This window comes from Mustela putorius, unplaced genomic scaffold (assembly GCF_011764305.1).
Source record: "Mustela putorius furo isolate JIRA1106 unplaced genomic scaffold, ASM1176430v1.1 tig00000224_pilon_pilon_pilon, whole genome shotgun sequence".
Taxonomy (NCBI): domain Eukaryota; kingdom Metazoa; phylum Chordata; class Mammalia; order Carnivora; family Mustelidae; genus Mustela; species Mustela putorius.
This window is the reverse complement of record NW_025421321.1, coordinates 13,241,966-13,255,952: the sequence shown is the minus strand read 5'-3', so window position 1 is coordinate 13,255,952 and position 13,987 is coordinate 13,241,966. Positions and strand designations below refer to the sequence as shown.

At 36.8% G+C, this 13,987-nt stretch overlaps 1 protein-coding gene across 2 annotated transcripts in view; it reads right to left on the bottom strand.

Moving 5' to 3' along the window:
• SRBD1 (S1 RNA binding domain 1) overlaps positions 1-13,987 on the bottom strand; it is a 197,784-nt gene that overhangs the window by 77,518 nt on the left and 106,279 nt on the right. For both annotated transcript variants that reach the window (XM_004752992.3, XM_004752993.3), the window contains exons 15-16: positions 13,708-13,799; positions 3,962-4,044 (exon numbers count right to left, since the gene is read on the bottom strand). In XM_004752992.3, coding sequence (XP_004753049.1) covers positions 3,962-4,044; positions 13,708-13,799 — 175 coding nt within the window. The remainder of the gene's footprint in view (positions 1-3,961; positions 4,045-13,707; positions 13,800-13,987) is intronic.

Here is a 13,987-nt window from a genome sequence, read left to right as displayed (position 1 = left end):
TTAAAAGTATGAGATTCTGCTAACTGGTGAATTTAACCCATTCATCATATATCTATCACCTATACCTATTCCTGTCATTATGTATTTTACTTATTTACTATTCTTCCTCGTTTTCTGTGCCTTTGGTTGGGATGATGAACTTTTAATTTTTTATTCTCATGATGTGCATTAAATATCCTATTTGTGATTATTCTTCATATCTTTCAGATTATGTTTTTCTAATGAAGTATAAAGTTAATCTACATCTTAATTATTTTCCTGAAAAAGAATCTTGTATAACTTTGTTTTCTTCTGCTCTCCCATGTTAAGCTGATCTGGCCCAGACTGATATATTTAAAGATTAACATCATAGATTAAAAAAAAAAAACCACTCTGAGGCTCAACTAACATTTTACTGCACATGTGTGTACTATAAAGCTCTCTACTGTTTCTTCACCTCAATACTGTGCCTTCACGACACTCCTTTCCCTTCTTTCATCCCCACTCCCGCTTTTTTGGGGTCAGGAGTATTTTCATAAATAATTTTTTCAAAGAAGATTTGTAACATTCTAAAAAGATAGATCACTGCAGATCCAAAAATGTTTTTATTTTCTTCTCACATCAAATTGCTGAGTTGTCCAAATATAGAATTATGGGTTCGAATAACATCTTTCTCACACTTCAAAACTACTGCTTCTATCTTCTATTACTTGTTTTTACCAATAATAGGACTGCTTCTTTCCTTTGTAGGTGAACTGTTTGCTCTCTAGAAGCTTTTAGTCAGTTCTTTTTTTATCACTAGCATTCTGAAATTTCATATGAAGATGTCTGAGTGTAGATCTTTAGTTATCCTTTTATTCAATACTACCAGGCCTTTTCAAAACTTGTCTGTCTTCAGCATGAAGAAATTTCTTCCTATTATTTCTGTGATTGTAACCCTCCTCCATTCTCTTTATTTGAATTTGCTATGAGTTGAATGTTGAAGCTTTAAAATGGCCTCTGTATCATATGACATTTTATTCACACTGTCCAACTTTCTCAATTTAAGACTGTATTCTAAAGAATCTCCTAGCTCAATCATTCAATTCATTAATTTGTTTTTAAGCTGTGTCCACTCTATTTAGACCATTTGGTTTTTTCCATCTTGACAAGCAGATTTTTAAATTCTAAGACAGACTTAATTCATTTTATCTAGATTTGTTTTACATATGCAATAACCTCTCTTTTCTCTCTGTGAATATTAATTTTACTTATTTCAAAGCCTGCTGCCTATTCATTGTTATTTTTTGCTCTTTGTATTTGGTGCCTCATTTTGCTGAGAAAAGTTTTCCTCAAATGTTCTTTGATTCTTAGCAGAAGATCATTTCAGAGTCCCCAATTATCTATGTATGCTGTTTTTGTTTACCAGCATTGGAATCCATTGATGTGGGATATGATGCCAGGGGTCAGGGATGTGCCAAAAGTTTGTCTTCCTGGCACGAGACTCCTTGAACTTCCTGACAACCAAAGGATACTTGAGGGATCTCCCAGCCTCCCTCTGGTCTCTGGATTATGCCTAGTGCTTGAGCTTGGATTCACAGGGTGTGGAGGGAAGGGGTCACGGTGGGCCTAGTCGTTCCACATGCACCTCCTTCTCTAACACTACAGGTCCCCTCCCCACTACTTGAACGTGATTCTGGTTTGAGAACACTATTGTTCTGTACATTTTTTAAAAAAGATTTTATTTATTTATTGATTGATTGATTGGACAGACAGAGATCACAAGTAGGCAGAGAGGCAGGCAGAGAGAGAGAGAGAAGAGGAAGCAGGCTCCCTGCTAAGCAGAGAACCCAATGCAGGGCTCGATCCCAGGACCCTGGGATCATGACCTGAGCCAAAGGCAGAGGCTTTAAACCACTAAGCCACCCAGGTGCCCCTGATCTGTGCATTTTAAGCTGCAGCTCCATCAGGTTTTATTTTTCCATGAATGTGATTCTTTATTTTTACTATCTTTCAGGGATTCCTGAAATTTCCATCCACCAACACTTTCTTTTTTTCCCAGCTTATCAATTTACTCATATGTGTTTATTATATGGATACAAATATACATGTGCACCTTCTCTGTCATCTTAAAGAAGGTGGAATCATGGATATGCCAGTAATAGTGGTGGCAGAACTAAAGGATATCATAAGCTCAGCTTACCATATTGATCACTTTCTCAGTGTCATTATTTGCAGAAAAGTCTGTACTCCAATGTTAATATGGCTCTTCCTTTGTATCTCAGACTTGCATATCCACTTCTATTTGACATCTTTTGGATTTCTTACAGGCATCTCAACTTAACATGTCCAAAACTGAATTACTGATCTTATCCCCACCAAATCTGTTCTGTCAGGCATCATCCACATAATAGGACTCCTGGAGCAAACTCCCTTTCCTCCACTTATTACCAAGTAGGCCTTATAAAACAGATTTTACTGCTTTCCATTTCTACTGCTATTAACTTTGTCCGAGCCACCACCATCTCTCACCTGAACTAGTATAACAGCCTCTGAATTGGTCTTACTGCTTCTCTTCTTCCTTTCTACGTCATTCTTCCCAGATTAGCCAGAGCCAATGTTTAAAAATACAAATCAGATCATAACATTCCCTTGCTTAAAGCTCTTCCATTTCTTCTTACTGCTGTTGGAACGATGAACTCTTTCATGTTAAATGCTGTATCTCCAAAGAATCTGGAGGCTAAGTCTCTACTATTTACTAAAGACTTCTTTGATGCCAATAGCTTATTAGCCTGCCTTGGTTCTATGAGTTTGACTTCTCCTTTTCTTTTTTTTTGTTCTACTACCTTGCTGAAGTACTCCATAACTTCGTCTTGAATTAATACAGTTATAGTTCATCTTAACTAAAATACCTATGTAATAAAACTGTTAAATTTATACTCTTTAGATACTAGGCATTTCTACCTAGCTATATAGCTAGATCTACCCCTTCAGCAACTATCCTTCCCAAATGAACGAGTCAAGTCAAAGGTCTAGGTGCCTCTTAGTCTAATTTGCTATAAAATGTGAATACTCCCAGTTAAATTCAATATGTGACAAGTTAGTCTAGGCTTTGCCAATGTGTGAATCTGGGTAAAAATCCTAACTATTCTGGGACACAGCTTCCTTTTCTGTCAAATGAAGGGGTAGGGTTATATGATTTCTAAGATCTCTTCTATTTCTAGTGGTCACAGATTCCATGCCCTAATACATTTCTTAGAGAATAGTACAGAACCTATCATTCAAGTCCCATGAAAATTATACAGAAGATAATATTTTATTTCAGATTTTAAAAAGTCTTTCATTGAAAATAAAAATAATTCAACTTGAGGTTTCTGAAGACAAGATATCATGGATTCACTTTGCCAAGATTTAATGTTGTCCTCAACTGCCCAATGAACACACACACAACCTCAAGAACTGAAAATACAGTAATGATAATAAGCGCTACTACTACTACTACTACACAGTAACAACTGAAAGATCATACTGGATAATGAGCAAAAACTCATTATAATAATCAAATAGAAATAGGAACCAGAAAAAGAAATAAGGCACAGTAGGTACCAAAGGCTTTTTCCTGAAACATCAATAAAGATCAATATTTCATACTGGCTTACACAAAGAACCAACATACCCTCCTTGCTCCATTTCCTCTCTTTTTTTACAATAATGGTAAAGGGAGAGGCTCTCTGGATTAAGTTACTAGTCTAATCTAATGTTTTAATAGTCTTTAAATATGACTACAGTCTATTCTAAATCTTAATCCAAACCATAAACACCAAAAAAGGACAAGACAAAAAAGAAAAACTCCCCCTTCTCTAATAACATAACTCCTAACTACCTTCCCATCAACTGTGTAACCTCTGAAAATGGGAAGGTATTCCCACCGACACTTAATTACTATGCCAAGTCTGCATACTATTGATGGGTTTCACAAAGTAAATGACCCGCACTGCTTTACCTGGTACATTCCAACTCCAATGTGCTTCGGCTCGATTTTCACCAGCTCAGCTAATGGGTCTTGTACACGCCTTGCTATGGAAACTGAAAAAAACAAAATAAGTATGGCTTAATGTGAAAAACAGTATCCAAATAATAATTTAATTAGGACTTCATAATTCAAGTATTTAATTCTTTCCTTCTTCTCCCACACAAAGAAACCAACAATTTGACTAAATTGCTAAGTTTCCTTTTTTCACACAAAAGACGTGAATGTAAAATTTCAGGATTACTTTTGTTACCAGAATCTGTAGGCATTCTGGAGCACAAATAGATTGAAAGGTTAATACATCTGGAAAAAGAGATATAACACTTACTTGCTATACTTAAATAATCACCTGTTCATTCTTCAATCAGAGCATATCAGCACACCTCATACTTTAACGAACAAGTCGATATTTCACTTTTAAATAATCCTGCATTATGACATATATTTGCAAATCAAGTATGTTATTAGGGCTAGGTCCTGATAGTGATGAGTAATGGATGGAATCATACTTTACTGCAACTGGAGACCAAGTCAGTTGGCTCATGAACACACTTGTATTGCTTAGATGTCATTGTAAGAGTAACTGTGAAGTGATCTGAATCTCAGCTGCTTGTCTCTGAACACACTCACTCACAGTTCTAAATCACATCTCTTTCCTGACCATAACAATCCACGGTCAAGAGGTCTGAGTTAGCTTCCAACATCCCTTTATCTGTTGTCATGTTTTTACTTGGTCATCATTTCTCATCTTTTTCTTATGAAATGGTAACAAAATTTCATACCTAATTTAACTTATATGGTAACAAAATTTCATACCTAATTTAACTTATAAGATAGATTTAGTGGGAGAAAAGAAATTTGGTACGAATATTAAGGATACTTCTAAGGGTAGCTCTTTTTTTTTTCTTTTCCCAAGTGGTACAGTTACATTGGGTCCTTACAAACAAACAGCTTTCATTTTCTAAATGCGAGAAAGCTAGTCAGTGTCATCTTCTCACACAGAAAGTTGGATGAAATATAAACCCATTCAGTGAAAACTTTAAGGCCATCAAAGGAGATCTCATGCCTGTTCTTGTGTTATTAAACTGTTCAAGGTCTGGCAACAGACGCCACCACTTGCAAGTTACTATCGGATCCTCCTGTCACTGATTTGTACAATCTCTTCATCAGAGATAAGCTCTATGCTGAACATTCAGTTCACTGCATGGACATTCAAGTCTTTTTCAGGTATTTTATTATCACTTCTCACAAACAGTGACAATGGCAGCTTGCAAAGCCAGCTTAGAAAGCAATAAGCTGGTGTCATACAATCTGCCTATTTCCTCACTGAAGAAGATGCAGACTCCTGGCTCCAAGGCCTTCACATATATTTTCTTGTCAAACCTCACAACAGGTTAATGGGTGCAAGTGCTGCAGGTTACAGGGGAGCTGCTTCCCCCAGTAATCACATGTATAATTACACAGTGAGAGTAGATGCCACCAGGGAAACATCTGATAGTCTCTGGAAGAAAAGATCATTTTTTTATTCTAATCTTCAAAAATATAATCCAATAAGACTGATTTTCACATACAAACATTGCCAAAATACTTTCAGGTTAAAAACAAAACAAAACAAAAACACAACAACCCACAACAGGTATCCAAGTGAAAGACACAGGCATCAGAACAGTCACTGTAGGAAGGTACCAAAATTTCAAAAAACAGTTATTAATAATAGGTAAATCTCAGAGGAGTCAAGATGGTGGAGAAGTAGCAGGCTGAGACTACTTCAGCTAGCAGGAGATCAGCTAGATGGGTTATCTAAAAAGATTGCAAACACCTACAAATCCATCGGCAGATCGAAGAGAAGAAGAACAGCAATTCTAGAAACAGAAAAACAACCACTTTCTGAAAGGAAAAGAATGGAATCTGGGGCCACAAACAGAAGAGAGTGACTGGTTTTCATTTCCATTTTTAACTCTATATTTTCTATTGCAAATAACATAAATAATAGTAACAAAATCATGACATACTCTATTGAATACCAAATTAGAGAACTTTTAATGCTTTCTAAAATAATAAAATCTAATTATGTTCCTAAAAAATAAAATAAAATAAAATAATAGGTAAATCTCTCAAATCTACCCCTCCAGGAAAACCCACATTACGAAAATCTAAACTTAGAAACTGGTTAGAGCAGTTGCATAATTTGTTAAGTGTGAATAGGTTTCTCTTTTAAAAATTTTTTTAAGAATATAAAAAGACTTTAACCTATTTTCTACCTGGTTCCTCCTAATAGGTTCACTGCTAGCCTCTCCTTTGTTCATACTGATTTGCTAAATGACAGTTTCTAGATGACACATTAATTCTCCAGTAAGTCCTAAGAGCCTCTGGAGTTACGAAGCCCTCAGTAAACAACCTCTACATAGACCCTAATGTTTCTAGAATTGGTATTTTGCTTTCAGATGCTACTCACTCTACAGAACATAAAAACTCAAGCAAGCAAAGAAGAGATGGGAGATAGGAGAAAGAGGAAAATGAACATTGTTCATCTGAAGGATGTTCATTGTTCACAAAGGAGGAATCTAAACACGGTTTAAAGGAAAACTGGAAAGCTGTATGTACAGGCTTTCAAGAGAAGATGGTGCTGGCAGGATAAACAAGAAAGGAATTAATTAACAGTAATAATGGACACCCATAGGTTGAGAACGATCGGGCTGACAAAAGATTCCTGAAATTAGGATACAGATAGGTAGCTCAGGTAAAAGAAGTCTTATAGAGTGCTGATAAAGAGAACAAAGACAAAGGAAGAGTCATAGCCCAAAAGTTGAGGGCATGTGCACATTGTGAGATAGAGAAGAAAAGATGGACACAGTGAAAGAGTGTGAAACTAAACAGTGAGGAAAGTAGCAACAGAAGTAAAAAAAAAATTCTAGAAATGTTTAGCATAGTAACCATATGTCCGCAAATTTTTACTACTGTGTGGTATATATTCAAGAAAAATGAAAACATATGTCCACATAAAATTTTGTACATGAATGTTCATAGCAGCATTATTTATAACAGCCAAAAAAGTGAAAACAACCCAAATGCCCATCAGCAGATAAATGGATGAACAAAATATGGTATACCCAAATAATGGAAAATTATTTGGCAATGGGAAGGGATGAAGTGCTGATACATGCTACAGTGTGAATGAACTCTGAAAACATTATGATAGTGAAAGAAGCCAGTTACAAAAGACCACATGTTGTAATGATTCCATTTATATGAAATGTCTGCAGTAGGCAAATCCATAGAGACGGGAAGTAGATCAGTATTTATCAGGGGGTAGGGGAAGAGGGCAAGGGGGACCGACTGCTAATGGGTGCTGGGTATCTATTTGGAGTGATGAAAACGTTCTAAAATTGGATGGTGGCGATGGCTGCACATTCTGACTGTACTAAAAAACACTGACTTACACACTTTAAAAGGGCAAATTTTATGCTATTAAATTATATCTCAATGAAGCTGTTATATATTTTTTCAATGTAGTATATCCAAGCATAAGCCAATACTATTTTGCCCACATGATGTCAATATATTTCTATGTCACTGTTACTATTCACCATTGTTCAGAAAATTCTAGTCAGTACAGCTGGACAAGGAAAAAAAGATGGTTATCATTACTGAAAAGATTTGATGAGTCCGTAATCAAAGGAGCAAGACTGATACAAAGCGAAGGTCAAGCAAAGCTTTATTTCGTGCCAAGCATTGAGAATCAAACTGACTGGTCGGGGCCGTCTCTTACAGAGAGGGTAACCCCTCTCTGCCTTGCCAACTAACTTTAAAAGGGCAAAGGCCATGTGGTTGAGCCTGGCCACACACATGTGGCCAATGAGATTGTAGCACACAGAGAAAGCTGTCCAGTAATGCTAGGTCACACACAAGTGACCAATTGAATCACAATTTACCCTATAGTAGATATTTGAACTAGCCTATCACCTTGGTCAGAATTGGCGCCCAAAAGGCACCCAAAAGTGGGGCCCACACTCCTCGGTAGCTAGGGAGACAGTATGCACCCCCACTGATTGGATGTCTCCACCTGGCCTGACCCACCGTTGTATTTGGGCTCTGTTACCTGGGACTGGTTTCCTGGACTTGCTTTTAAGTAAGTCCCCTGGTGGCAGGGGTGGGCAGGGTCAGTTTAAGTTTTAATGCATAAACAACAAAATCACTGTTTAACCAGATGGCATCGATGGCATCGCTCTGGCTAAATAAGTCCTTATAGACTGAAACTAGATTACTATTTACTGATGATGTTTGACTACTTTAGAAAACCCAAACAAGTCAACTGAAAAAATACCAGAACTCAGATTTCAACTGGCTGGTTTAAAAACAGCCAGCACCTGGGTGGCTCAGTGGGTTAAAGCCTCTGCCTTTGGCTCAGGTCATGATCTCAGGGTCCTGGGATTGAGCCCTGCATCGGGCTCTCTGCTCAGCAGGGAGCCTGCTTCCTCCTCTCTCTCTCTCTCTGCCTACTTGTGATCTATCGGTCAAATAAATAAAAATCTTTAATAAATAAATTAATTAATTAAAAAAAATAAAAACACCCAGGCAATAACTGATAGAGTACCATATGCCATCAACAACCAATAAGAAAATATTGTGAAGGGCAATCCATTTACTCTGTGTGTGTGTGTGTGTGTGTGTGTGTGCTGCCTGTGAGTAATAAAGTATACAGAACTTGGATTAAGGTGACAATTTAACAGAATTTCAGTTAAATGGCTCCAAAGTATATATGAAAAAAGGAAATGCATAAGAAAAATACAATTAAAATTTAAAAAGTACAAGTGACATCACAAGCCACTGTAACTGATAGTCTTGCACGGTGGCAAAGTGAGACCAAGGAAAAGAAGACTAAAAATACACATAGGAATTTCATCTTTAATATATGGTAATCTGTTAAATGGTAATAATGTAACTCAGTGGGGAAAGGGAGACAACTAAACCACTACTGAACAAAAAGTTAAGCATTAGAGGAAAAAAATAGGTTACTTACACCCAAAGGAGGGGTGAGAGACTGAGTGCTCTCATAGGTCCGTAAGCAGAGCTACCTCCTATGGTTAGGCAGGATGTCTGGTGCACAGACCTGCACAACCACATGAAGTGACCCTGAAAGCACCACCCCCCTCATTCAAAATGTATCTTCTATCCGAAGGAGTAAAAGGGTTCTATGTGTTTTGGTCTTCAGTTCTCTGAAATATCTAGAATCTAAAAGCCATTCTAAAGCAAATAAACTTAATGCTTGAAAAACTGTACTAAACTACATTCTCCTAAGAATTTACCTTATTTTGTTATCTAGGAATATCAAAGTGAAAATTTTTATTTGTAAAGTCCCATACTCCCCTCATTTTCCCCTTCTCCTTGCCATCAGACAGCAACAGAGGCAGATAAGACTTCCCAGGGTGTTTTTTCATTCAGCAATTCCAAATAAGAATTTTTTCATTATAAAACTTAGTAAAATGTTGTTTCAATAAATGATCTTGATCCCCTAATTAATGATTTCATTTTTGAACAAGAAGCAGACTAATCTATTGGCCAGATAAAAATATTCCTTATCTTAATTGTAGTGTCAGTGGTTGTGGTAACCTGATTAGTTTAAGCTTTTCAAAATTCACAGAATTCAAGAATTCACCTAAAAAGGTGACTATTATTTTATGTCAAGTTCATTTAAGTGAATAAAATACCTTTCTTTTCTCTAAGGATGTAAAAGTTTTTCTTCCATCTATATAGTCTTTACTTCCTCCTAGTGGCTTTCGCACTACCGCCACATCTGTCTTCAACAGTGTTAAGTCTCCTCACATGATAGGTGACCCTTGACTGTCCACCAGGGCCAGGGTACCAAGAAGCTGACTGTAAGTGCTTTGCCTAAATGTGAAGTTTATCAACTGTGGGCTTCGTTATATGATGATCTGGCTCATTTCTTGTGGACCTCTGATCTTTTCATTAGTTTCATTAGGTATTTTCTCTTGTGCAGGTCAGTATTCCCCTATCTCCTGCATGGAAGATTTAGTCTTAAGATCTCTACATCAGCATGTAAATAATTATTTAATATGTCTTTTTTTCAGCAGCTATCCCCATTATTATGTATAACCTGTGTCCTCCAGCAGAGAGACTTTCTGTTTAACCCTCTCCAGAGGAAAAAGTTTCCGGTCTTCTACAAAGATGAAAGAAGGAGAGTCACTCAACTGTGTGGAACAGGAAATCTAACAATTTTGGTTTTTTTAATTTGACATAACATAAAATTAACTATTTCCAAGTGTACAATTCAGTGGCATTTATTATACTTACACTGTTGTACACACCACCACTTCTACCAAGTTCCAAAATGGTTTTAGTGCCCCAGAAGAAAACCTTGTACCCATTAAAGTAGTCCCTCTTCATTTTCCCCTCTTCCCAGTGCCTGCTTTCTCCATCTATAGGTTAGGCTTATTCTAGACATTTCATATAAATGTAACCATACAGTTTGTGGCCTTTTGTGTTTGGCTTCTTTCACTTAGCATGTTTTCAATGTTCACCTACCTTATGGCACACGTCAGTACTCATTCTTTGTTATGACTAAAAATAGTACCTCGTTGTATGGATATACCACCTTTTGTTTATCCACCCTTCCAGTGATGGACATTTGGGTTGTTTCCAGCTTTTGGCTATGTGAATAGTGCTGCTACGAGCACTGTGTACACCTATTTGAGTCCTTGTTTTCAACTCTTTTGAGTATATACTGAGGAGTGGAATTGCTGGGTTAAATGGTATTCTGTGTTTAATTGCATCCAACTGCTTTCTACATAGAACTTTCAATCAATCCTCTCACTTAGGCCTACCTGCAGCCCTCCCAAGATAATTCTAAAGGTAACTTGGTGCATGCATTTCCCAAACCTATAAGGGTTCCATGAGCATTTCAGATTAGTTCTTGGTTTTCTACAATGCTGTCTTAGTATTCAACGTTCTCAAGTTGGCTAGATCACTTATTATTCAGCCACTTGCTTTCCCATTTTAAAACGATTATTGCTGTTCTTTCCTCTCCCTTCCTTGTCCTAGTAAGTTTGTGCCTTCTTTCCATCACGCTACTGTCCCTTTTACGGAAGTTTAGAAAGGTATGTAAAGGAATACTCAATCTTCTATTTTAAATCAGAAATCCATAATAAACATTTTAATATCATCTACCTACTATTCTATCCAATTTAAATGCCTCTCCAGTATAATGAACTTATTATGGGGGACTGTAAGAATATATAAGGATAACCTCTGCTCTCAGTAAGCTGAAAAACTGGTCAAGAAGATACAGTAATATGAAGGTCATCTTCTTACATATGTTTAACACTGCATGAATGTTAAGGTTCTGTTATATTCTGCTATAGTAAACCTACAGAGGGCTGAAAAGGAAAACCCACACCCATAGGTAGGATAGGTCTCATATGAATTATAAAGTCATCCCTGCCATCAATCACTAGAAATGAAGAATTGAGTAAGACATGAACTCTAGAAAACCTAGCATGGAAACTCTGAGCTTCTTTCAATAACTGCTTCCAGGATCAGTTCTTGAAGGCTCAAAATGTCTATGTGGATGTTTTGAGTTGACAGGGATCAACATAGTCATTGCCAGGTGAAAGCAAGCTGAGACATAGCAGGAAGGCATACCTGCAGTGAATCCCAAATTGAACACACAAACAGACTTTGAAATCTGAGTAATTCGGGCCATATAATAATTCTTCTTTTTATTATCGCCTATTTTCAGACAGTCTTGTTGGAATGTTACAATCTTGTCTCACCTATAACACGTTGACAGTTATGCACCCACATAGGCCAGTGGCGAAGAGGAAACAGTAGCCCCCTTAGCAGTGGGAGGTCTGAGAGACTGCCACTCCCTAGACAATATTTCTTTCAAATGTTCTTTTGGAAGATTCCCTTTCAGTGCCAACTTGAAAGGTTCTGAATTGAATTTTAATTTATTTTTTAACAGAGAGAAAGTGGGGGAGGGGCAGAGAGAGAGGAAGAGAGAGAATCTTAAACAGGCTCCACACTCAGTATGGACCCCAACGTGGAGCTCAATCTCGGAACCCTAAGATCATGACCTGAGCCAAAAATCAAGAGTTGGACACAACTGACTGAGCCACCCAGGCACCCCTGAATTTTATCTTTTAATTTAAAAAAGTATCCTTTTATTATACAAGTATACAAGTATTATATATGCACTTATTGATTATGTGGACACTTTAAGCCTTGGTTTATAAGAATAAAACAAAATAATCCTGGTAATGCATTTGTTTGCACAATGTTTCACCTATATTAAGTGCTTTAAAAGATTAGTATTAGCAGCTCCCACTATGATTACTGTATCTCCTCCTACTAGTATTATTGCTATTGTTATTATAAGGTCAGTACCAAAAGAGCACAGGCAAGGAGGCAGAGACCACACTGTGCTGTTGTGATAGGAAAAAGCTTCACAGAAGGACCAAGATTTTGAGCTGGGATCTGAGTTTGAGAAGATGATCATTTTAGACAGAGGATATCATGGAACAAAAATCAATTCGACAATTGAAGGGAAACTACAAGCTCTTTTGAATGTAAGAAATAGGTTTTTAGCCTCAGACTAATGCAAAAATTTTCAAATATGTTATCTCCAAGTATAGATTTCAAGAACAGTCAATGAAACCTGATGAGAATATTTAAGGAAGACTTTACTTTTTTAAAGGTTTTACTTATTTGAGAGAGAGAAAGTGCATAAGAACACAAGAGGGGGTAAGGGACAGAGGGAGAAGTAGACTCCCTACTGAGCAGGAAGCCCAATGTGGGGCTCTATCTCCAGACTCCAGGATCATGACCAAAGCCAAAGGCAGATGCTTAATCAATTGAGCCACCCAGACAGCCCTTAAGGAAAAATTTTAAATGAAGAAGTCCCTTCTAAAAAAGTAGTCTAAATATCCCACTATCACAGAGAGAGATGCTCAGATTTAATAATTTGATTTTAATACAAATTACTTTCACTAGATGTATGAAAGTATCTCAATTTCTTCACACACAACATTTTAACTATTCCACAAAACAGAAACCAAAGTAACTTAATACAACTAAAATCAAAGCAGGCTGTTTTAAACATTAATGACTGCCCCATTAGCAAGATAAGAGAAACTGATCATTCGACAAATAGCAAGAAGCTGTGCGTGTTTATATATATTTAGGTTAATATATTATTTTTCAATAAAAAGCTGTAATAAATATTTTGTAGTAGTAATAAGAGATTTGGAGTATTTTATTAATTTTATTATAACACTTAAGCACCTAATTTTACTAAAGATGTTTTGGACTAATTTTTTATTATACCTTTTTTTTTTTTTTAAGATTTTATTTATTTGACAGAGAGAGAAGGAACATAAGCAGGGGGAGTGGTAGAAGAAGAAGCAGGCTCTCCACTGAGCAGGGAATATAATCTAGGCTCCATCCAGGGATGCCAGGATCATGACCTAAGCCAAAGGCAGACGCTTAATGACTGAGCCACCCAGGCACCCCTTACTATTCTCTTTAAAAACAGTATTCTTCCTCTTCTTTTCCATAATTTCAACTACTATTCCAATCAACCATTTTCTTTCTAACATGCTAATTTTTATGCATATACCTTCTAAATTTTCTTGCTTGCTAAAAATAAAAGTCCTTCAAAATATCAAAACCACACACCTTTGTGATGGCCCACAGTTTCTTACCTGCACTTCTCAAATTAGGGTCCAGCCCTGGCATCTCTTTGTTAGCTTCAGGGCTGACACTGTAGATTGAGGCCCCTGCTTCACTGACGATACTGAGAAGAAAGAAAAGGGGAAATATGATTTTCCAAACTTTCTCCCTGTCAAAGAAAATTAATGAATAAGACTGGGCATTATAAGAAAGAGAACTGCAGTGAAAAGTGCTTTCTTTATATTTCAGTGGTACCTGTAGCATATAATTTTTCATAAAGTGATCAAGTAAGGTTTGTGTTCTTCACAGAGG